Below are 26724 nucleotides of genomic sequence, written 5' to 3' on the forward strand. Positions count from 1 at the left end.
TTTCTTGGTTTTGTTTTGACTATTTTACCCCTGTGTTTTTAGTTGAAATTGACGTTATAATTATATATCTTATAATTAAAAGAAAAAAAAAAAAAGAAGTAAATCGAAGTACAACTGTACAAGCAGACCTGTCGCATTGATTTCCGGGAAAGACAGGTGTCGGAGGTTGTCTCGTTTTTTAAAGGTGAACAAACATGGGAGAGCTGTTTGTTTTTTAAGGGATGCTTTTGGGCTTATATATTTCTTTGACCATTTCGGCTTCCACTCCCACTCCCACTCCCTCTTTGACCCAACCCAATCTTCCATGTCTCTCGTAAACCTCAATATAAAAACAGCATGCCATAAACATTCAATGAGCTTGCCATGTCCATCTCACTTCCCCAACTTGTGCATTTGCTATCTATATCTTTGGTTTGCATGTTTGATGCATTTTAATGTAAAAGATATTGATATTGGTTAGTTCTATGTTCTCTCGAAACTTGATCATATAGGCAATGGTGGCAGCCTGTACAACAATTCGAACAAAATATTGTATGATAGGTTTAACTTCTGAATCAATGCCTTTTGATTAACCTTTCAACAGCAGAAAAGAACTCGTCGATATTGCTATTCAAGCATAGTAGCGTTCATTCAAGCGCATCATCTTCTCTATTGAAAATTGATAAACTGACAGATATTATAAGCTGCCTCTACCCATCCAAGTTCATTGAAGATTCCTTGGATCTGAATCTGATATCTGAACTCTCCATTCTATATGTATGTAAGAACTGGAAAAGAAACTTAGGCAAAAGACAGAAGGAGAAGGAGACAAAATGCTAGCAAAATCAAGATAAAACAAAGCATATAATAGCGATGGTCCTCTTAATCAATTCGGTCAAAGACCATAGTAACATTTTCCAGGACAGGCGGATGAACTAGTCAATGTAAAGTTTTAGGGAATAACATTTGACAAATGACAACAGTACAAGGTATTGCCGTATTGGTCCTGCCGACGCTAATTCACACACTTACTAAACTACAGATAAGCCATGTACAAAACCCACCCCCTCCCTCCCCCGAAGAATAAAGAATAATATAAAATCCCCCAGTCCCCCATTCCCTTGAACAAAGTCCAGGCAATCATTTGTATTATTGATAAAAATGATACATTACAAGCTGAGAAATATGATACATCAAGTTGCTCCCAGATAAAAAATGCCTGAGATCAAGTTGCACTAGAGTTCTGTTTCACCATCTCTCTTCTTCAAAGAGATCTGCATTAATAAAAGGAATTAAGAAAGACCTAGATGGTTAACCTTTTTTCCCCTACAAACAATCTGATAGAGAACAAATAAAAATGGTAACAAAAATGTGGACCATGCTGTATCAGATTATGAAAGAGGAGCACTATTCCACAGAGTAGTAAAATTCTCAGCTAAAAATAGATTCAAATTGCCATAAAATATTCCTACCGGATACTCACATAACAAAAAGGTATATAACACATCCATACTGCCTGACCTTTTTTAATATCAAAAAGTTCTCACAGCCCTCTCTAATTTTAAAGAGGTATATGAATCAATTGTAGGGCTTTGGAAAAACAATCTTTAACTATATTCTATTCATTAGGGTTATAACTTGTGTCTTTAAAGCAGGAGAAAACCTTGAAATAATCCCTATTCCTGCCAATGGGTTCAAAATAGAAGAAAGCTTTGAAATACATTTCATATTAAATTATTTTCTTTTTATCAAAAGCAATTAGCATGTTTTTCTACCACTTGTGACTTTCTATCCCCTCCAAGTGATCCTTTGAAATATTGCCATCTGAATAACTGGAGTCATTATCACAAGCAAATGCATCCAGATTCGAGATACAAGTGTAAGTAACAGGACCCTTTTCTCTATTCCCAAAAGAGATCACTGGCCCTAAAAATTGCTAAGAAATTCTAAGTGACTACTTCAAGCTCTGTATATGGCATACATTTTTATCATTATGTTCTCCTCTACTCTTTCTGAAGGCATATGAACATTCTTTATTTGACTACATGAACATCACTAATGTAAGCAATCCTAAAGCAATGGTCAAAAGGTGTCTCATGCAGGGAGAAACATAATGTTGCACATTGAGGAGATGAAAGGAAATATTACACATAATGTTAACCTACCATAAGTCCATAACTTACCTAATTCGATGTTATGATGATCAATGAAGTGCAAGTATACAGATTGGCCAGGAATTATAACATTTTACAATATAGAAGCCCAGTCATGTTTTCTGATAAAAAGAATCTTTTGAGAGTTAAAATAAACAACGAAAAAAATAACAAAAGATACTTATATATGTACTTCTATAAAGAACCATGGACTTACCAAGAGAAGATCCTCATCAGTACCATAAGATTTTCGGGAGTCTTCTAGGCAATCCATCGTGACTCTCTCATATTCCCTACAATAGTTTGACAATTCAGTACATTTGTCACAGATTCTATTATACGTTCCAAATGATGATTCACATAGTTATTTTATAAAAAGTAACATAGTTTTTGCGTATACACTTAGCGACTGTGCGGCAAATTTAGGAAAGTAGCAGGGTAATTGACATGAATACATGATTCTGTTGTTTAGAATTTAAATCTGTTAATAGGTCAAAAGTTCTCTAACTTTTTTTTTTATCAGTAAAATGTAATGTGTGTGTATATATATATAATCACAAGTCAACTTTGAAGGATGAGATATCCCACTCAAAATTCTCTAACTAGCTAGTTGATAATCTGATATTTATTAGAATGATCCACGACAGTTCTTGTCAACTATATCTTCAGTCCATAAATATAACCTGACAGAGTCTGAAGCACCAACTGTTCCTTTTTCTTTTGTGTACAGATAAATATTTAACCCTTCGCTCCGAATCTATAAGTTCTCAACATACATGCTGAAGGTCCAGATGCTTAAACTCATAATTCTATCTCAAGTACAAAAAACCGTAGCATATTACTGAGATCCCACTCAGATCCTTCCACCAATTGTAGGCACTAGCATAATAGTCGAACAAGTGCAGAGACAATGATACCCAATTCATTCCTTTTTTATTCAGTCTTATGGACCAAATGCAACTGTTCTTCACAATACACAGACAAATACTTTGGTCAGATGGGACCAATTGCTAGGTTTGGATATGTTGTGATTGGTCTTCAGCTGTTTGGTTGTAATGCTTTTCTATTGTATTGTAGGCTTCTCGACCTTTTTTTTATTATTATTAATTATTAATGATAAGGAAATTTTACAGAGAAAAAAAAAAAAAACTTTGGTTATTCTACAAAATGTATGCGAACGTAAAAGCTCCCATACAATGATACAATGCTCAACACTGGTCAAGACGTGGGGTAGGGCACATGGTCTTGGGTTCGATTCCCACCTTCAATGGGGAAAAGGGAATTTAAAAGATTAGGGAATACAGTTCCAACTATCAAAAACAACTAGAACTAAAACATCCCATGGTACCTCAATGGAAAGTTGAACTATATATTACAGGATTTGCTGACGATAAACTCAAAAACACATTTCAATGAAGAAAAGGCCAGTCTCATCAAAAGATCTCTTAGGTGATGACCATTACCAAAAAGAAATATGGCTTCAGAACAAGGATATGAACTGAAACATGCAAAATGTGAATCTGTAGATAGAATACCTGGTACTGGCAGGATCTCTTATCTCAAATTCACCTTTATCTGCATCATAGCCACAAACAACAACAAAATGACCTGCAAAGAGCCAACATCATATGTTTCAAATTTGCACAAGCCATGTCAACTTCTCTCTTTACAGAAAGAAAAAAAACTTCCCGCCGCATAAAAGTTTTATGAATAGATAAGGGAAAGGAAGGGAACTTTTGATTCCGTCAGTACTCAGTACTGAGTACTCAGTTGAAGCTAAAAGTCAATTCTCAGCAAACAAGGAATTAGGAGAAATCAGAAAAGTTGGATATGAACACTGAGAATTAACCCAAAATAAGAATAAGAAAAAAGTAGCCCAGTCAAAGGTTTAAGCCTTAACAAGAAAGAAGAACAAGAAGAATAGTCAAAGTGATTGAAAACTCGGAAAGCTTAATAAATCAAGACATAATCTATTACGACAATGAAGACATCTTTCTGTATGTCCAGGATACTAATCAAACTAGAGTTGAAGTCACTAAAATCCTAAAACTATTTGGAAATCAAAACAAACAAAAATAGGAAGTTCGAACTTTTTGCTGAAAATCAATAGTTCGAACCGTAAAACTTAAGTTTAGTCGAATAATTCGAATTTTATTTTGAACAAATAGTTCGAAGTTCTAGCTTCTGAAAATTAAAAGTACGGACATCTAGGAGGATTACTTAAAACTTCTAGGAAGGAAACTTCAAACCTTTATTCTTTTTAGAGCTGGACAAATTTTGTTTCTGTATCAAATTTTCTTATCCATCCTTAGCTTCAAGAAATAAAACTTCGGATTTTCAACATTCTTCAATTGGTTGCCAGAATTCAAATTTAGGAAAGAAAAATCAGTATAGCATAAAGATTCCAAACATTTGAACAAAAACCAAATGCAGGAGCAATTGATTTCTTCATGAACAGAATATCAAATCTTTAGTTGTCATATTACCAGAAGAATGAACTGTTTCAATTGCTTTACACATGTCAAAAGAAGTATAAACCAATAACTCATTAGAGAATTAGTATAGAAAACACAACTTCTTACCAGTATAACCAGCATTTACGTCATACAAGCCTGAGACACAGACATCCCCCGGCCAAGACCGACTGCATACACAAATACTGACTAAAATCGCTGAACTCTTGAAAGTAATTAAAAACAAAAAACAGTAACGCCACTACAATCTTCAAACTTGGTGAAAGAATACCAAATTAAATTTGAAGTGATAAACACATGAAAGAAAAAAACACAGGGATACTTGACTTGACTGAATGTCACAAAAATAGAAAGGATTCCATGGAGGGTAAAATTAATTGAAAGAAAATTAGAACAGGGCAGAATCATACCTTAACTTGTACTGGTCAACCAATGCGATTGCAATATAATTGCCTGAAAGTATTAGTACAGAAAGTTCTTCACTACTAAGCGATCTGCGCTGTGATAAGAAAAATACAACAACTAATCTCAGTCAATATCACAGATCTTCAGAAAATAAAGAGATGGCCCTAATATGCAGTGCAAATACAAATAAAATAAACGCTACAAAGTACAAACTGCTACTCATCCTTGAGCAAGTCAAAACTATGATGTTCAAATTCCTATATTAATATCATTTATCATGAGAATAGTGCCTGTTCCCATTACTAGATTATAAACATCAAATTAGTGCTAAAACTGAAAAAGGGAATGGACAAGTCTGATATAAATAAAGATGAAACACACACAAGGTTAATGCTGACAGAGTTGATCCGACATCCCAGTCTCGACAAATGAGAACAACGAGAGGGGTGACCAAGGCAGGCAAGATAGGTCACAACCATGCTCACAACCATAAGAAGCAGGACAGAATGGAAGTGGGGGAAAAAAATTAACAAACAAGACAGGGATCCTTCACGTACAAAATTTGTTTTTATGTACATAGTTGATTGTGACAATATTAAGAAAGATGCACTACTGCACATAATATTCCTTTGTCATAACAACTTATCTTGAGATATTTTATGATAAAAAAGAAGATCAGAAAAACATACAAGAAACACTTCAGAAACAATATTAGGAAATTGACGTTTCCAGTTGGTCGTGCTGACGATGCTAGTAAAACTTTTTGTCCTTTGCTAATGGAAATAACACGAAAACCCACACATAAGTTTGTCTTTTGCTTATAAAATACACCCATACTTCAATGCCTACTGGAAGTAACATTTCACATAACATTAGGTCACATAATAGGCACGTAGTTTTCTTACGTTGTCGCTTTTACTAAAAGATTATTGATCAAGAGGCTCATCAGAGAGCAATGTTCCGTACAGCCACAAAAACTTTCAACAATGCCGCAAGACAACAAGACTTGTGGGTAATTACTATAGTGTTATTTAACCTCAGCACACACACATATCTAGCAGCAATAGACCGGTACGTCCTCCATATAGTATATGAAGAGACTTTGACAAAATGGAACTGGTAAAAATGTTTAAGTTTAGACAGAAAACGTGGAAAAATCATTTAATTAGAACTACAATCTAAGCATTATATGACTATAGTTGGGTAAATGAGCCATACATACCTGAATGTTGATTCCAGCGTCTAGGGATTTCTGAAATAATCTATCAACTCGAACCACGTCCTGTGGTAAGTGGTCCTGCGTATTTTCCAAATTTGTTAACAAGTGCTTATAACATAGCAGAGAAGAAAAGATCTTCAGTAAGCCATGCACAACAAGTTTATTAATTGATAAACGGTATATAAAAAGTACTAAAAGATGGTTCTCTTTTTGTTGGCAATGGGTAAAAAGAAGGACAATTCCATTAAACAATAAAAACAGAAGTTACCTAAGGAAAACAAGGTTCTTCATGAATGACAGAGACTGTCCTTTTTCAAGTCTTAAAAGAAGACCATTTAATGCCACTCTGCTGTTCGCTAGATATCCTATACTAAATAAGATAACTTTTGTAAAAATATTTTTGCAACTGATTGCCAGTGTTCTTCAGTCTTCAGGTTACTACTTCACAGAGAAAGAAGTGTGTGTATAGGTCAAGTCTAACTATCTTAGAAGACAAACATCAGAATAGGGGAACTCCACTTAGTCATCAGGGCCGCAAACTTCAAATTCATGGTATACTTTAGCAGTTCATGGTCACATACCAATAAACCATATGGTAAATACTGGAAAGAAACCATTTTTAGATCTTTTCAAATATACGAATACTACATCAGTGTCACCTACTATCATTTTTCATGCAAGGTACAACATATTCGACCACACGGATGTGTACATTAAACCTAGCTACATGACAAGACAAGTAGGAACATTTTAATCAACTTTGGAGGTTATGATGACAAAGTTTTGGAGCCCACGACAATCCAACTAATATCTACAAACCATGTCCACGACATATCCGTGTCCTACATTTTTTAGAAATGCCGCGTCGGCTTGTCCATGTCATGTCATGTCTGTGTCGCGTGTCGGTGTCTATATATATATATATATACGGGCTCGCTACGTCGACATACAAAATTGACATACTAAATTGGCATACGCAATCCTACATATCTACATAATGAACTAAAAACTGATTTTCTGGGGATGTGATCTCTACAACATGGAGATCATCTCCACAAAAAATCAGCTCCTTAGAACATTTCAAACCCTACAAAAAATTGAGTTCAAATTAGAAATTTATCTGACGGTCCAGAATTTTAACACTCTTTTGATACTCTTTTGACAAAACTAGACATATCCGATTTAGGTGATTTTTCGTGGAGATACTATCCATAGTAGGTAAGTCATCTCTACCAAAAATCAGCCTTAGTTCAATATGCAAATCTGCTTTTGGAATGCGTATGCCAATTTTGTATGTCAACGTAGTGAGCCCGATATATATATTAATTAATTGAATTTGAGCATTCTCCACCAAATTAAAATCAAAATGCCAACTCTAGTTCATAACATGGCCAATTCTAACACAACAAAGCAACTTACATGTCTAACAATTTTAAGAAGTTAAGAACACAATAACTTGAAATGGAATAAGCAATGGAAAATTCATAAGAAGTTCAAAAGAAATAAAAGAAAAAGGAATTAGAGCTTAGAGATATAAGAGAAGTTCAAGAGGAGAGAGTAATGAAAGACTAGGAGAAAGGAGATAGATGAATGAAGACCAACTTGATGCAGACAAAAAGCTAGGAGAGGTGCTGGTGATGGAGACGAACTAGATGAAGGGAGGAGAAGAGCGAGGAGAGGTATTGGTGGCAGTCATGCCTCCTTTCTCTTAATCACGCGAGTGAAGTAAACTCCCTACTAGGTCATCTTCCTTTTTAAAGTATTTATTCCCCAAAAAAAAACCTTAATAAGTGTCCCCCACGTGTCGGAAATTCCAAAAAATAATTATTAAATCAGACACTCAATCACATGTCGGATGCGTGTCGGTGTTGGATACCGATACTCTGCCTCTAGAGGAGTGTCAGTGCTTCATAGATAATAAATTTATTTTCCAGAAGACAAAGATTTGAAGACCAGCCAATGAAAAGAAGATGTTGCACTTGGATATCAGTTACTCATTTAGAAGTACATGTAAGAGACGTTCAGGACAATCCATTAATGTGACAGCTTCCCAGGTTTAGCTATTTCCGTAAGTGGATATGCTGGGTAAACATCGCCCCTTTAACAACATGGAGAGGCCAACCCATATTGATGATCAGAATTCTTTACTAGCTCAAGATCACTCGGTGTTTAGCACCTTCTCGTCTTCCAGTTGACAGAAAAGGATTGTATGGGTGTCGGCTTTGCTAAAAAGGAATATGACACTCGCAGCCATTTGATAAACCTTCACCCTCAAGCTCATCATGCTACCTGATTAAGCCCTTGTCCAAAATAATCGCAGAACGAATTATCAAAATCTTGATTTTTAGAGCAACTGAAGGACCTACCCAAAGTGTAGGACATATAAGAATCCAACCAAAAATCATAAGGATCTATGTTGTATATACTGTATAGTAGCCACAACTATGTGTTGTCAATATGCAAGTATAGATTATATGCAGGAAAACATATTTCTCTTGATAAGTGCAATATCTGAACATGAAACACCGAAGGAATAAAACTGTCTTCTTTGTTCATAGTGAAATCACCTTATAAAACGTCTCCACAGAATAATCTGGATTTGCTCCTAAAGTTACAGTGAAGAAAGCAAAACTGGTATAAAACTTCTGCAGTATATAAGCTAGATCAACAGTCCATATGCTGCAGAACAGAAGTGACCACAAACATAGCTCATATCAGTCAACAATCTATAGGTAGACGAGGTAACAAATATGAGCTCTGAAACTGAAAACAACATTAACCATTCCAAGGAATTCCAGGTTATGCTATAAAGCAATGCTTTCATCTGAAAGTACTTGTACTAACACAAATAACCAACCCCACTAACCGACTCTTTATGATTTCGACAAATGTTAAAAGGAGGTCTTTAAGTGCGATATTGCAGATTCTGTGAGAATTGCAGGAACTAATCAAAGAAAAGGCATATCTAAGTCTATAAGTAGGACCTGCATTTAGACAAGTAGTAGTGTAGAACCAGGACAAAGTATATAAGGGTATAAGTTTGATAAAGAAAATATTAAGATGTGAAGTCCTATAACAAATGAACGACCAATAGATATCCAGAAGAGACAATTGGTTTACTGTGATCACTTATCCTTCATGAGAAAAAGAATGATGAGAATCTTGGTGCTTAAGATAAAGATGTGCATCTAGAGAGCTGATTGATGGCGCGGTAACTAAATCAGAGACAGACTACTAACATATAACTAGTTATGCTTTATAATAAGTCATTATGCTGACAAATGACCAGTACGACAATCATAAGATATTGACAAAAGCAGTAACACAAAACAAGAAAAACTTTGAGGTGTAACAACCCCATTGATATTAAAAGACATTTTCTTCTAGGGTAGTAATAAATTTCGCCATGTATAACAGAACTAGGTCATTATAATCTGAAAATTTATATGGATGACCACGCTAATAATTCGTAAGTGAAGCAAATTCTTGGTATAGAGGGGAAAAAATATGGACACGTGGAAGCGTTATATTGAACGCCCTTCTGACCCCTTCTTCTCTTTTGTTTCTCTTTATTTACAGAACCTCCTTCAAAATTCCTTTTCCTTTCCTATCGTCATTCTTGATTTCCATATTGTTTTTTTTTTTGTCTTGCTTAAAATTTTTCCATTCACAGTCTGCTCCTACTATTCTCATTCTCCTCCATAATCGTCGCTATTGATTACTTCTTCTGTATCCTATTGCATCTTATCCTTCTCCTCCACCATCCAGTAATTTCATCTGCTTCGCTCACAAACACTGCATCTCAGTATACTAATAAAAATCACAAATATGGACATTGGTTTATCTATGAACCATATCTTTCCAAATAGTAGTCAGAGAACATGTTATGTTCTTAAATCTAAAGGACAGCCATACCACTCCCAACACTTTATTCCATGTATGTAACAAGGACAATCTGTTTCTAAACTGATTGTCTTATACATACGGACTCACAGGTACAATACAGCCAGAGACGAGTTTCGGAATGCAAGGAATTCCAACGGCCTTTATAAATAAAACATTTGCAATGGTTTCACTTTCCTACCACTTAAAAAAGGTAGGAAACTGTTTAGTGTGCTATCAAAAACTCAACTTCAATGATTTAACTGGACAGCAATTGTCACTAATGGAGCTAGGAGAACCGCGTTTAGTAAAAGCATTGGCGGGGTTGTTGGAGTGGAGTTTGGACATAAAATCCACTCGTAATTTAAGTACAAAAAGGGGTAATGGTAGGCTCATATAAGTAGGGCGTGGTTTTTCAAAATGCACATCGTGCCGTAAAGTTTTCATTTCTATAGAAAGTGAAAAAAAGAAGAAGAAAGGCAGCTAAAGGATGGAAAGTGCACCATTCAAGTTCATTTTTATGAAGAAACCAACAAAAACAAAAAGTTTAAAGAAATAGCACCATTGAGGATAATCTCAGGAATCTTTTGGTATTTTTCAATACCCTTTCCGTTACTTTTTTGTAAGTTACCAACAATTTTAACAGCTTGAGCTTTTCCCAAAGTTCATTTGTATGAGCACAGCCTGAGAGACATAATTTAGACACAAGGTGGTCTTGTTATCACAGTCCACATAACATGATCACGGAAAACGATTGCTGTGATCTATTATCCGCATATCTTAATGTGGTTAGACACCATTGCTTTCCCCCAGTATAAAATGTCTAAATATTAACATATAGGGATATGTTTGTTTTACTAAGCATAGTTTATACTACATAATTATTCCAAGAACTCCTAGGCAATGAATAGTTTATGTATAAGCATTACTACCCCAAGAATGTGTCTTTTTCTTTCTACGTTGGATATATCCTCAGTTCAAGAATTTGTTTTACAAGGAATGTAAGTTATTCAATGGGCAAGATTTTCACTTTTATTAAAAACAAAAAAGAGACGTGGCATATCCAAAGTATATCTTTAAAAGAAATTATCACAACAGATAGTAAACTGATAAGTAAAGAACAAATTACCTTGTTGTATTGCATAATTCCTCCAAGACATGAAAGTCACAGTCATATATACCAAGAGTTCTCATTACCATCAAAACACATGCAAGACCACAATCCCATGAATGAAGTTGGCCAATGTGTGGTACCTATGATCATCATTAAAAACCTCACTTAAACTACTATTACGAATACAGATATAATTGATAATAAGCTTAAAACGATTGTGTTAAACTCACTTTCACAAAGTGCGAACGGGGCAGAACAGCATTCTGATTCTTGTACATTTTAACAAAATCAGTATTCCCCTACTTCTTCTTTGAGAAACTTATTGAACAGCACATAAACCGGTCACATTTATCAGATACTCACGAACTCTAATTATTAATATACTTCACACCTGTTGCAGACATCGATAACAATATATATCATTTCATATATATATATATATATATATATATAAACGAATTGAATGAGAAAGAAAGGAAGAGAGAAAGAGACGAAGAAGACGTGCCGTCGATTTGAAACTTTGTAACAAACAAAATTGACATGTGTTCTTCTTCTTCTTATTCTCCACTCAATTATTTATATATACATGTGTCGCTTAACAAACAACTTACTCCTCATTCTACTCCATTGTTTTCTTCACGGTAATGTATTAGTCAACGGGTTGGCAGTTTGGCACATCTAATTTCTATCCACTTCACTCCCAATCTCATCCAAGTATCGTGGAGTGGAGTGCAATCCGTTGACCGTCGTATTATGAATTTTGTAATAAGGTAAGATGTGAGATGATGAAATAGCGTGTGTAAGAGCATCTCTAGGTGGTGGTAGCATACTCTTCATATTTGAATGAAGAATGCGACTACAGAAACTGGTTGCAAATTTCGACTAATTCTAGGTGGTCGCAAATTTCGCCTGCAAATTTGATCGTAAGAGCCACCAACCGCGTCATTAGTACTGACGCGCGCCAGTACTAATGGCGCGTGCTATCGAGTACAAACTCCGACATTTTAAGAAATTGTTTCATTCTCACCCAACACTCTAAAACTATCTCCACAACTATGGCTTCTTTTTCATCATTGCAAAAAACTAGCCAACACACCGACATTGCCGAATCAACTCAACAATCATGTTATTTTGATACACTCGATCAAGAGAGGTGCCAAATTTGCGCCTCAAGAAAACACCTTACGTTATCATGCAAGTATCTGAACAAAAGGTGTCCTGAAGCACCACATTGTCAAGGTTATTTGCTCATACATAGAAGTTGTAACGAAGATGGAGAAGAAGTAAGATTTTTGAAATGTCCAAATGGTATATGTCCTGGTATGGAATATATATATGGAAACAGTTTGTTGATATGCACGTGTTGTGGCGAGGATGATCATTGGTATAGGTATTGCCCCTATGCGCAGATAGTATGCCCAAATGGTTGTGATGGTGTTAGAGAGCTGAAAAAGTTTGCGAACCTTGAAGGAAAAGGTCTTGATCTATTGAAGTGTTTGGTGTGTGGAAAATGTGAGTGGTTATGTACTGTAATGGAAAAGATTAAGAGTGGTTAGAGTGTTGTAATATGAGTGGTTAATGTTAATCATTTTATTTTCTATGACTAGGTAAAATAATTTTTTTTTAATATGAATAAACTTTAATTTTATATAAATATATATTAGTTTAAATTAAAATAAAATATAAATTGATTAACATTGTTTATTGATGATTAAAAATAAATATGCATATACGAAATTAAATTACAACAATCAATGTCGGTCACCCCTAATGCTCCATTGATGCTCGACAAGGTCGCTTTTAAGTCTATCATACATAGTCTTTGATTGAACTCGTCGAGTCCCCTCAATGTAGTGTTCCCGAGTAGGTGGGATCTGTGGTTGTCTTTCTGGATAAGGAATGTACCTCCTCATTTCATAATTTTTATTCTTAGCTCCGATTACCATATTGTGCAATATGATACATGCTCTCATAACAGTAACCATTGTCTCCACATGCCATAATTTGCAAGCTTTCTTCAAAATCCCAAATTTAGCTTGCAAAACCCCAAAAGCTCTTTTAATATCTTTTCTTGCAGCTTCTTGCATCGTTGCGAACCACTTCGTCTTTAGAGCATTAGGGTTTGAAATTGTTTGTATAAATGCCCCATAGTCAGGATAGATACCATCAGCTAAATAATAACCCATATTATAGCTATGCTGATTTACATCAAAATAAACAGGTGGAGAAGTATTATTGATCACGTGCTCAAATATCGGCGAGTTGTCAAACACGTTGATATCATTATGTGACCCTGGCATCCCAAAGAAAGAATGTCACATCCACAGGTCTTCGATTGCAACAGCTTCGAGAATAACAGATGGTTTTCCAGAATGACCACTGTAAGCACCTTGTCATCCAGTTGGACAATTATGTCATTCCTAATGCATACAATCAATGCTTCCTAACATACCCGGCCATCCACGTGTGGCAAAATGTGCAAGCAAGCGTTCTATATTTGCAATATTTGACCTTCGCAAGTAGACTGAACCGTACAATTTGATAATTGCATCACATAAATGCCTCAACGCCTGGTTTCCACTTTGCTCGGAAATGTATAATTGATCGTCAAGTTGATCATACACCGTACCATAACCAAGAATACGCAAAGCTGCAGCCACCTTGACTAGAGGATCTATACCAGGTTTACCAGCATTGTTAACTTTAGGCTGAAAAAACTTAAAATGAGTCTGAATATCGTTGAAGACGTGAAGAAATAAAGATTTTTTCATACGAAAGCGCCGTTTGAAATCCTCTTTCGGAAAGACAGGACGATTGACGAAGTAGTTGTTCTTCAAGATTTTCAAAGTCAGAGCATATTTTCTATGTTTAATTTTTCGACCCTTCTTTGAACCACCATGTGGTGCCTTCGGAGCATGGACTTGTGCTTATGCAAGTACATCCAAAGTGTGCTTCATAAGGGGCATGGCGTTAACAAATTCTTCATCAAGACTATCTATTGAGTCTTCCGCTGGAGGAGATGAAGAAGAAGATGACGATGAAGATGAAGACAAAGATTGAAAGGGAAAAATCTCATACACTTCATTATCCATTTTTTCGCAATGTGTGTGTTGTTTGTTAAAGATTGATGTGTTTGTTACAAATGTTTGAGTTGATTGTGTGTAAAATAAAGAAGGAGATGAGTGTAGATATAGGATGTAGAAATCCGACCATTTTTTTTTTCCATTGGAGCACGCGACATTAGGAGTGGCGCGCGACAGTACAACTGGCGTGTAGTGGTGCTGGTCAAAGTCAAAAAAGATGTGGGGTGACATTTGCAATGGCGCGCGACAGTACCAATGTCGCTCCGCATCCACATCCAAATTGTCAAATTTGCGAACAAGAATGCGAACAAACAGGTGATGCGACCACGAATGTGACCACCTAGAGATGGTATTTCGAGAAATTCCGACGCATTCCTTCAAATTTGAATGATGCGACCATGAATACGTCCACCTAGAGATGCTCTAAGATGTAATGTATACGCGATAAGTTGGACGACGAAATAACGAGGGAAAGGCAAAGCAAAATAAAATGTTGGAAGATCCAATTTATTAGGAATATTAATTGGAATACTAACAACCATGAGGCACACCATAGCCGGTCCGGCCTTGGGTTTGCTCCCCAGAGGTCCCCCCTCATGGCCAAAAAAAAAAAAAAAAAAAAACCTTTTATTTTTGTCTATTTTTTATTTTTTATTTTTAAAAGTTGTGATTGAGATCAATTCAATATATTTTGAAACAGTTACTTCCATATCTTCAATTAAATTTGTCAATAATTAAAAATTGCAAAGAAATTATAACAATTTCGTTCAAGCTTACAAAGTTACAGTAATGATATTTGTACAAAGTTGTATATTGTGGCCACAAATGCAATTCATGGGATCTGAATTCTGAACCATATCACAAATTGAGAAGAAGAAAAAGTATATCACAAATACTCTATCCCAAATTTACAATAACAAATGCAACCATTCGCAGCTTCACTGTGATAAAAGAAGAAAATTACTTAGCAAAACATACAAGAATTTGATTAAATACACAGCTCCAAAACCTTCTCATATTCACAAAGTTTCAACAATGACGCAAGACAATAATAATACTTACGGGTAAATTCTCAACAATTAGTGTTATTTAACCTCGGCACTCACATATCTAGCGTATTTTCCAAATTTGTTGCTTATAAGTTATAACATAGCAGAGAAGAAAAAATATACAGTAACCCACACACAACAAGTTTATTAATCGATAAAAGGCCCATAAAACCTAAAAGATGGTTCTCTTTTTGTTGGCAATAGGTAAAAAAGGACAAACAATTCAATTAAACAACAAGGGTCTTGTATTGGGTACTCACCAAATTCCATTGGGCAGCCTCCAGCCCAATCCCACCAAGAAGCCCAATACACTCCCCGAGCTAAAAATAGAAACTGCAAAACAACAAGTTGAACCAATTTTTTCCAATTTTTTTGGTGACAGCCCAGTTACCTCCATCGTCTCCAGTCGTCTCTTTCCAATTTTTTTTTTTTTTTGGAATCTATCCAGATCCATCAAGCATTCCCCATGTTTATTCGGTCAAGTTTTGCTGGTCTATAAGTAGGGATGGTATTTGACGCATAGGCAATTAGGTAGTCAAGCTTTCGTGCAAGACTAAACGACCCATTCATGTCGTCCAACATACACCTCGTTTGGCTCATGTTGCAAGGCTAACGTGCTTGAGCGCGCACCTTATGTTGAAATTGGATTTTATTTGGGCGCGCACCTTATGTTATAAACTTAACTGATTTTTTGGTGGAATTGAAGCGTAATCGCTGTTATCCTGATGTTTTAGTGAAGGCTATGACATATGCTACATGTGGCTGATTCGTCAGATTATCATCTAATTGAAGAAATTCGAGTGTTGGAGGAAAGCAAGGCAATTATTGTTTGAAAAAGCCCCAAACGACCCAGTGATATCGTTTTCAAGGTGCCCCAAACGATCCCGTGAGGTCGTTTTGTATATAGCCTAAACGATCCAGTGAAGTCATTTGAATGTCTTTGTTTTTTTTTTTGAATATTCTTTGTACATTAGTTGTATGAGTTAATACAAAATTTTGAGTTATTTGAATTGTGCATAGAAAGATCGTTTTGAATGATGTAATTGAAAATTGGAATTTGTGTTTGGTATTTGTTTGAAATTTGATGTATAGTTTGTGTTTGGTGTTTATGTATATGAAAAGTGGAATTTGTATTTGAAATTGATCGTTTAATCAGGAATGTGAAAATGACCCAAAAAACAAAATGAATTTTTCAATTTTTTTAGTCCAAACGACCCAGCCATATCGCCTAAGAGAGTCTCCAAACGACCTGCATTCATGTCGCCCCCGAGACTGCCCAAACAACCCCGCCATATCAACCCCCGCCATATCGCCAAGCTAAAAACACGAGAGCTTTATCTCAAGCGACCGCGTCAGATCTGCTTGAGTGTATTAATTTGAAAACGATATAGCAAGACCGTTTGAGTGTACACTCAAACGACATGGCGAGACCATTCGAGTGTACACTCAATTCAACGACCGTTTGACCGGTTGGACTTGTTGTTGGGCTTGGACCCAATATAAAATATATTTTTTTTAAAAAATGGCAAATTTGTAATAAATCTATTTTTTTGGGGGTTGCCCAATGGAATTTGATGAGTGCCCGATGAAACTACCAACAATAAAAACAGAAAAATAGAATTCAAAAACAAGGGTTCTTTTGATTGTCCTTTTCGGTTGGACTTGTTGTTGGGCTTGGACCCAATATAAAATATATTTTTTTTAAAAAATGGCAAATTTGTAATAAATCTATTTTTTTGGGGGTTGCCCAATGGAATTTGATGAGTGCCTGATGAAACTACCAACAATAAAAACAGAAAAATAGAAGTTACCTACAAAAACACAAGGTTCTTCGTGTATAACAGAGATTGTCCTTTTTCAAGTTTCCAAGAAGACCAATTAATGCCCACTCTATTGTCTGCTAGATATCCTTATTAAATAAGATAACTTATGTGAAAATATTTTTGCAACTGATTGCCAGTGTTCTAGCTTCAGCCTTCAGTTTACTACTTCAGTACTTCACTGAGAAAGAAGTGTATGCATAGGTCAGGTCTAACTATCTTAGAAGACAAACATCAGAACAAGGGAACTCCGCTTAGTCATCAAGACGGAAAACTTCAAGCGTATGGTTTGCTCTAGCAGTTCATGGTCACATACCGCTACACTATATGGTAAATACTGGAAATAAACCATTTTCAGATCTTTTCAAATATATGAATTTTCTCGATATCAGCAAGATGAACGCCTCTCTTGTGCGCATCTCACCTTAGATTCCAGGTCCATGCCCCTGATCTTGGGTTTAGCCAGTAAGATACTACCAAAAAGCCTGCTCTTTGCATATGCAGTTCCATCAGGTTCCTTCCCCGACTAATAGAACGGTCACCTACTCTCAATTGTTATGCAAGGTACAACATATTCGACCACGCCGATGCGTACATTAGCCCAAGCTACATGACGAAGACAAGAAGCAACATTTTTATCAACATTTAAAAGAAACAGGGTTGATGGACCAGTTTAAGCTCTCATCTTTCTAACCATATAAAAAAGTGGCAATATCGCCAAAACCCAACCCGCTAAATCTCGGCATAGCCGTCTATATCTTGATGACCGCATCATCAAATTACCCTAATCTAAATTTCCATTGAGGTATAAATTTTCCACCGTCTTTTCTACTTGGATGCCATGACGTATACAACACTTGTTTGTGAAATTTTAAGGACAGGTGTAAGGTCAGATGTCAGATGATATAATAGCGTGTGTACGATGAAATGTTTAGGGCAATAAGTTGGACGATGAAATAATGAGGGAAATCAAAATAAAATGGTCAGCACAAATTAACTCAAATTGTGGATACAGTAAGATCTGATTTATTACAAAATTAATTGGAATACTAAGCATAGCCGGTCCGGCTGTGGGTTGCTCTCCAGTGGTCACCCGCTCGAATCCCCTCATGGCAAAAAAGAAAAAAAAAAGAGAGTTATATTCATACCCCCTTCATAAAGTGGAGAATTAGTGTTTGTAAGACCCATATTTTTTTAGATTATTTTTAAAATTTATGAGTTGTAAGTATTATTTAAGGATGAGGTTTTGTTTTGTTTTGTGGGGTCCACAGAATAATAAAAAGAAAAAAAAAGGGTGAGTAAAAGGGTATTAATGTAATTTCATGTGTGTGTGTGTTTTTTTTTAAGTGGAAATTTTATTGATACTGATAAAGAATTTTACAAATAATTAGGACAAGCGTCGCAACAAAGTCGCACCATGAAGTCCTTTCGAATAACAAATCTATTATTAAAAACAAACTTCGTTAGAACCAGAATTTGTCATAATGCATTCTTGTCCATAACTTTCGAAGTCTCTTGAAAAAGCTCGATAGATCGTTGTTCCAAGAAACCAAAAGTGTCGAAACTAAGCGGAATGAAACAATCTTTGGTTAGCCGTGCAAACTTTCCTCTTCTCTATCTTCCTCGTCATTTTCTCTTCTTTTGCTCCCCACCTCAAAGACTCCATTCCCAAGCCCTACCAGCGGAGAGGCTCTAGTTACATCAACACATGCATGTCTCCCCCGGACCATTTGTATATCAATATATCCGCAGGTCGAAGTGTGGATCTTCCCTCATTCGGATCGGTGAGAAAATTCACGGGGAGCCTCCTTCTTCACTTGTACCCGGCCCTCCAAAATGCATCACATAAAATATCTCGACATGATCATGTCGGTATTTGAAACTTGGAAAATATCTACAGTGTGCTGCATGGTCTCCAAAAGCATCTAGTCTACTCTTTTTGCAAACAGGGCATAGACCACCATCAGAGTACAAAAGAATCATGAGATGGTACCGGAGAATAGAACAATACTCCACCGGCGACATATCTTTGTCCAAGTCCCTCCATCGGAATAGCAAGTAGGAAGTCCTGCGTGTTACGATTTTGCAAGCATCCAATGACCGCTTTTCGACGAAAGCGGATAACACAAACTCCCTCTCCAAGACCAACAACAATCTTACTATAGAATGCTTACGCCAAAACTTTTTGTGGTTTTGAGGGGACGGTAGCATTCCCAGCCATAGAACTTAGGTCAAAATCGGGTAGACAAAGACTCATTGCACTGCTAGCAACATCAAGAATCTCATCCAAAGGCACTGGCCCACAACTCCTAAGAATGTGGTTATGAAGCTCAGACGTCTGACAACGGGAGGCCACAAAAGCAAAAGTAGAGACATCATTGACACAATAAATACCTAACCCACCCAGACGTAATGGGAGTGTCGATAAACGCCACTGCAAATCACCGAAGTTAGGACCATCAGAAACCACAATGCCCTGGAGAACACTGCGGAGATGCCGATCAAAGCGTCTTAGTTTGCCTCTAAAAAGGGATGGTGGACAAGTCACGAATCGCCAAATACCAACTTAGAGAGCCCAAAGACAAGCACGTAAGAGAGCTAACTCACACTGTGGATCGTCTAATGTAGCTAAACGGTCCATCAAACTCACAACCTTTTCAACACGCTTGCAAGTAAGGCCCCTGACAAAGGATGGATCAGTGCTGACTGCACCTCCAAGTAACCTGACTCCCTGCTGAGGATGGGACAAATCTGTAGGAAAGAGACCAGGGAAGATGGAGAAGCATGACTTGTAAAAACTTTATCTTATAAGGTATGCAGCTATTTTTTTACTTGGACAGTTTTAAAACTTTTCAAGTTTAGCTATCGGAGACCCATCATTCATAAACAACACAGATCCTAATAAATTAAATTAAATTGATTGAGGGATGAGGTTGTTAAAATGATTACCCATACTTGATGGGTTGACTCTCTTATACTTAAAATAAAGTTATAAAATAATATACATTGGCGATACGTTGACATTAAAAAAAAAAATGTATGTCTTATTCAATATAATTTACAAGCATACTAGAGCATGTAAATGTCTGCAAGTAGATGTATTTAACTTAACTAAAGCCAACGTGGGCAAGTAAATGTTAGCATGTAAAATATCAATTATTGTGACATACGATCATCTTAGCCCAAACCTATTCCACACTTCTATTATACCACACAGTAATTGTGGGATGGTTAATTTTTTTTCAATATAAAATTGGTCGGTCACGTAGTGGCTATTAAATTATTATTCTTACGCATACCTTATTATTCTTGTGGGATGCAAATTTGGGCTTCTTTCGTACATATTCAAATTTTGTTATCACCAAATGAGCATTGAGCAATAGTTAAACCAAGTTACAGAAATGCACAGAGCCGTTATACATTTAAATGTTTCTTTCCTCTTAGGTAAATTTTTTAATGTGGTGTTTCATCTACGCTTGATAAGCATACTAGATTAGACTTAATTTTAAAAAAAATTCAATAATGTATAGTGACTATATATTTATTTTAAAACTATTATGGTATTTTCCTTATTTAAAATATCAGTATAGGTATATAGATTAGATTACCTACCGTTGGTCATGCACAAGCTTATATATCCTGTTTACTCATTCTTTTAAATTCTTTATAAAATTTAAAAATTAGTAAGCTAAAAAAAGAACATGTTCAATTGATAACCCAAATCTTATTCCTCAAACAAAATCTCATATTAAAAATATTCATTTTACCTTCTTTTCCACAGTAAATTATCATTTTCGTCACTAACCCACTTAATCATGCTATGCGGCCGTAATAAAATTGTAGGGGAGCGAAGAAAAGTTTAAAATATTAAATTAATAAGTTGCATAGTTAGGTTGAGATTGAACAACTCTTACCCACCCATTGTTATCACAGGCGGGACTTAAGTTTACATATATGTAATATATATCTAAACCTTGACACTGACAGAAAAATGTTGTTGAATAGTTTGCACAGTGTAAAGAGACATCACTGTCCGTCTCACATGAAACTATTGTTCTCTTTGTCAAACGAATTTATCGTCATCCATATTTATTATAAACACTTGATAATTGATGCCCCTCGCTCAATCATGGTTATATGCAATGATAAGGGAAACAAAACAAAGTTAAAACTATAAAATTAGTCGGTAGCATAGTAAGGGTGGGGTCGTACAGCTCTGAACTACACATTGTTATCACTGGGGAACTTAAATCTACATAGCTACAATACATATTTGTCTATTAGGGATCGACCAAAAAAAAAAAAATGTTAAAAAAAGTGACCACAATGTTAACAAACGCCCGTGTTCATGACACATCAAATAATGTTCTTCTATATCACACGAAATTATTGTCGACCAAATATATCATCTAGAATTAATACAATCCAACCCTGCTAAATCATGCCAAAAGACAATGATAAGATGGTAGGAGACGGAAAAAATGTTGAATAAACCAAATTGGTCGGTCGCATCGTGATGGTGGGGTAGAATTACTCTGAGCCGCCCATTGTTATCACGGGCGAGATCTAAATTTATATATCTACAATACATATTTAGATGTTGATGTAATTTGAGAATAAATTTATTATTAAAAAAAACATTAGCACTTCGTCGCTCACAACCCCACTCAACCATGATTAGAGTCAATAATTAGGGAGACAAAAAAAAAGTTAAAAAATATAAAATTAGTTGATTGCATCATAAGGACAGGACCGAGCAGGTATGAGCCGCACATTCTTAGGACAGGCAGGCCTTAACTTTACATAACTGCAGCACATGTCTATATTTTGCGGTTGGCAACAAAAAAGGAGTTGAAAAGTTGCCACCATGTCAAGGGCCATCAATGTCCATCACTCATTAAATAATGTTTCCCTGTACGACACCAAATTATTGTTTATTAAATATACCATGTACAATTGACACAACAGAACCCCACTCATTCAAGGTAAGCGACAATAATAATACTGTTGAGGAACAAAACAAAAGCTAAAAAAACAAATTGGTTGGTTGCATATTAAGGTTGGTATCGATCAGCTCTGGACCGCATGTTATTATGACGAGCGAGACTTAAATTTACATATCTGCAACACATATTTAAATCTTAACGAAACAAACCAACAAATTCATTATTAAAATAAACATATACTTTGTCGTTTTAGAATTAATAATCAGCTAAGTTGTATTATGTTGACATCCAGACTATATTACCTTACTTTGTTGCGGCATCAAACTTATATAATCTGTCAACTCTCTCTTTAAAGTTCTTATTAGTTCATTAAAGTTATACCTTCTCTTATAGGGAAAAAAAAACTTCCATTCCACTTCAGAAAACTTATTCAACAGCCTACCATAATCAAATGGCATCACAAGCATGTCAATTCCTTGCTAATCTCCGTACAGGTACATACAAGTGGAAAGTTAAAGTTCGTGTAACAATAATATGGGAGTCACGTCATTGGAATAACAACGACGTTATAAGCCGAGACTTTTTACTATTGGATTCCCAGGTAATGGGTCACGTTAGTTTTTAGCTATTTTTAAAAAAAAAATAAATTTTGTTTTCTTTATACACAGGGAACTCACATACATGCAAGATTGGCATCGGAAAACTTTAGAGAATTTGATAAATTTGCAAAAGGAAATGTGATAGAAGCAGGCAAAATCTACCTTATTGAAAGATTTGATGTGATGTTAGCAACAACCTATCATCCGGTAGTTCATCCATTTGTGATTCATTTGAAGCCAGAAACATTAATAGAATCAGTGGATGAAGACGAGACTGAAATATCAAAGCACAAATTCAATTTCACTGACTTCAAAAACCTTCAAGAAAGATCTAAACGGAAAACTTTTTTATCAGGTTATATATTAAAACTTTCGACTTAAATATTTCTTCTAATTTATAATTTCACATTAGATTAATCAGTCTTTTCACTTGAAAAGCTAAATGACAGAAGTTCTAATGTTTTGTTTATGTCAACATGTAGATGTTATTGGTGTCTTGAAAAGAGTTGGCAACCGTAAAGAAAAATCAGGATTAAATTTACAAGAGATCGTAATCATGGATAAGAAGTGAGTTAAACATTGATATCTTTAGTTAACAAATCAAGCATATTGTTGTAACTCAATGAAGTCTACCCAACTTTTAGCGGCGCGGAAATAACAATTGCTTTGTGGGGTGATATCGGCAAATTAATTCCAGAAGACATTATAACAAAACATAATGTTATCATTATAGCTACTTCGCTGAATGCAAAAGATTATCAAGGTACATATACATTTATATGGTTGACAATTTATGTTGGTATCAAATATCAATTAATATCAAATTTATATTCCACCTGAAATTCTATCCATTAAAAAAAGGTTTTAATACAGTTTTTATTGTAGGCAAAATTACACTTTCATCTCTTAGCGGGACAAAAATCTATGTCAACCTGGAAATTGATGTTGTTGCTGAATACAAGCACAGTTGAATTATATATATATATATATATATATATATATATATATATATATATATATATATATATATATATATATATATATATATATATATATATATATATATATATTAATTTTTTTTTTAAAAAAAAATTAACATCGACTATATTCGTTAACACTATAAATATATTTGTTACATTGGGTTCAATTTTCTTTTACTAAATTGCTATGCGTATTTATGTAACTGCAATTTATTAACATTTTTCCTATTCCCATTATGATCCACGTTTTTATTTCTTGGGTACATACTAGCTTCCAAGATACATACATTTCCGTAGAGGTTGAGGGTTCTCCTGAAAATCTATCTGAAGAAGAACTACTTAGAAATAGAAGAATTACCATAGCTAAATTAAAGGAGCTTGGAAGAGATGAAGCACAACACGGATCAAGCTATACCTGCTCAGCCATAGTAGACAAGGTATACAGTGTTAATTGGTTTTACAATTCTTTGCAGGCGTTGTAAGATAACTATCCCACAAATTGACTCACGAGAAACCCCTGTACCAAGTGTAAGGTGGACACAGAAAAAAGGTTGGTAAAATTAAACTAACGTATTTAACCTGTTTTTCCTTAAAGTATTCAACTCCCTCATTTACCACATTCTAATTTCAAAGTAGGTATAAACTTCGAATGTGTGTGAATGATTTCCCCGATATCACCACTTTTGTCGCTTTCAACAAGCATGCCGAAGCCTTGCTTATGAAGTCGGTCGAAGAATTAGACATAATCCAAAAGGCAAGTTACTTCACAATTCATTAATACATCTTTTGAATATAAGTTGAAACATTTCTTATACAAAATACAGAAAAATGGGCCAGATGCAGTTTCCAAAGAACTCCAAAAAATTGAAGGAAGATCTTTCATCTTCCAAGTTCAAATCAACGGCTTCAGTGCCAAGGAAACTTTTGAATCATTTACCATCGACAAAGTTTACCCTGAAGAAACAGACTTAGATAGTCAAGTGGTTGGCAAGGTGAAGTTATGCTTTTATTTATTTTTTTTATTTTTTCCCTTCCAAAAAAATTTATGTAAATGCTTTAACAATTATACATTTTTAACTAACATAGGGTAATGAGCTCGCAACTAGTGAAATGGTTCGCAAAGATGTTTCAGTCAAGGAAAACAACGCTGAAATACAACCATCCAAAAAAAAAAAAATCAAAAGAACATAATACTAGGTAAATGAACAACGCACACATTTGTGTGACATTATTTAAATATTCATTTCCTTTATTTGCTACCTAGGAAATATAACAATGTTAATTGTTTTTGTTCTACAATGCAGGAGACATCCATGTATGAAGAGTTAACTGTGTTACATCTCTATCTTTAATTTTTCAAAAGTCAACTGCAAAATGGAAAACGAGATGCTACTACGCCTACTCCATCCCACGCTAGGTCCATCTAATAAATGTTGTTGATTTGACTCTATTCAAGTCATGTGGCTTGGAGTGTTATAATAATATTTATGTACATATGTTTATTTTTAAATAATTTGCTACTTTAAGCAAATCTAGCAACCTTTCCACTTGAGCTTTCTATCAATAAAATATACTTATCTAAATATTATAAAAAATATAAATTATCTATATTATGCCTCCATCTGATCCTTTTTTTGTTCCATTTCAAATTCTTACTTGCAACCATATTCCAATATTTCAAAATCTTTGTGATTCTACGGATTTTAAAAAACAAAATTACGAAACTTATTCTATTATATTACAAGAACATTATGAAATTTAGATTTATTCGACACACTATCTGTAATTACGAATTTTGCAAAGCTCGAAATATTAGGTGGCATTTCAAATAGTTTCTCAAAATAACCAACTCCGCTTACGCCGACCAAAATGTATGGTAACTATACTGTAATAGTATTACACTTTGTGGGTGTACATATTATGCGATATCATCTTCATGTCTGCTTGCTTCTCCTGATTATAACACTATATACTATTTTATTTTCTCAACAAAAACATATATATAGTTATTCTGTACTGATACACCTGTTTAAAAGTTGGCTTATGACAAATCATGTTTTGAGAATTAACATGTATTTTTTTTTGTTTTTCAATATTTTTTAATAGAGATGTTTTTAAATTCCTCCCAAGCATCCCTTCGACTTCCTCACAATCATCCCTTCGACTTTAAAAGTTGACTTTCCCGCTTGATTAAGTTAAAGAAAACTACTTGGATGGTAATTCCTATCTTATTATTGCAAACTTTAATTTTTTTTTTAAATTTAAAAGGATGCAAAATTTTAACCAATAAAAAAAACAACAAAAATTATAGTTTAGTCTTGACTTAGCATACAATGAGGTCCATTTGTTGGTGAGAAAAAACCACGCATTAAAAAAAAGTAATTTTGATTATTTAACAAGTGTAATTCATAATATAGAAAATATCAATTGAAAAAAAAATGTCCATTTATCAACAAGTTGAAAAAAACAAAATTGGTAACTTATCGATTAAGCATATAAAAAAAAAGTCAGAAACAACTCGCATTATGCCTACCATACTTCAATATTATAAAATAACACAATATATATATATATATATATATATATCAAGCAAAAAAACATATATATCAATATATGTATACCAACTACGAACATAATTTTAAACAATATTTTCCATTTGCAATTAGTGGGGCCAAGCCTTAAGGAGCCTCCCACATATCCTCCCTGTTCAACTGCAATTGTACTATTTTCTCTTCTAAACTACATACCGTTGTCTCCAACATGTCAATCTGTTCTTCACTTCGCTGGCGATTTCCATCGGACCATCGGAGATCAAACTCTTGGGCCTCTATCAGATCCTTCAGAGTCATCTGATCTTCCTCTAGCTCCTCAACACGCAAATGATACTGAGTAAGGGCTCTTTTTATCTGAACTATATGTTGCTTTGTCTCTTCCAAACCGGTGACTACACCCTTCTGTGTTGCTGCTCCCTCAGTTTCTTTCTTAACACTGCTGACAACATGGGTTCCAATATCCAGCCTT

General features: G+C 34.9%; 1 protein-coding gene and 2 long non-coding RNA genes across 7 annotated transcripts; 2 read left to right on the plus strand and 1 right to left on the minus strand.

Moving 5' to 3' along the window:
* Positions 1-824: 824 nt before the first annotated feature.
* Positions 825-12081, minus strand: LOC147486499 (guanylyl cyclase 1). Of its 4 annotated transcripts, XR_015201893.1 has the most exons (11): positions 11732-12049; positions 11457-11617; positions 11242-11366; positions 8798-8909; positions 6234-6308; positions 5017-5105; positions 4715-4776; positions 3668-3740; positions 2350-2425; positions 2163-2254; positions 825-1253 (listed from the first exon to the last, which is right to left on the minus strand). XR_015201893.1 is itself a non-coding variant. In XM_086572329.1 (10 exons), exons 2-10 carry the CDS (start codon positions 11502-11504, stop codon positions 1215-1217), a joined length of 699 nt encoding a protein of 232 aa, XP_086428455.1. In that variant the 5' UTR covers positions 11505-11617; positions 11838-12081; the 3' UTR covers positions 825-1214. The 4 variants fall into 4 exon arrangements, 3 of the variants coding, with proteins under 3 accessions (XP_086428455.1, XP_086428454.1, XP_086428456.1); XM_086572329.1 differs by lacking the exon at positions 2163-2254 and having other exon boundaries at positions 11838-12081; XM_086572328.1 differs by lacking the exon at positions 2163-2254 and having other exon boundaries at positions 11732-12043.
* Positions 12082-22484: 10403 nt separating this feature from the next.
* LOC147486500 (uncharacterized) lies at positions 22485-23690 on the plus strand. 2 transcript variants are annotated; one of them, XR_015203127.1, is made up of 4 exons: positions 22485-23078; positions 23206-23290; positions 23368-23486; positions 23609-23690. It is a non-coding gene; the product is annotated as an uncharacterized LOC147486500 (long non-coding RNA). The 2 variants fall into 2 exon arrangements; XR_015203126.1 differs by having other exon boundaries at positions 23368-23684.
* An 857-nt stretch (positions 23691-24547) lies between these two features.
* Positions 24548-25351, plus strand: LOC147486501 (uncharacterized). Its single transcript, XR_015200864.1, has 3 exons — positions 24548-24695; positions 24790-24900; positions 25008-25351. It is a non-coding gene; the product is annotated as an uncharacterized LOC147486501 (long non-coding RNA).
* The last annotated feature ends 1373 nt before the right edge of the window (positions 25352-26724 follow it).

This window comes from Coptis chinensis, chromosome 7 (genome assembly GCF_015680905.1).
Source record: "Coptis chinensis isolate HL-2020 chromosome 7, ASM1568090v1, whole genome shotgun sequence".
In the NCBI taxonomy this organism is placed as follows: Eukaryota; Viridiplantae; Streptophyta; class Magnoliopsida; order Ranunculales; family Ranunculaceae; genus Coptis; species Coptis chinensis.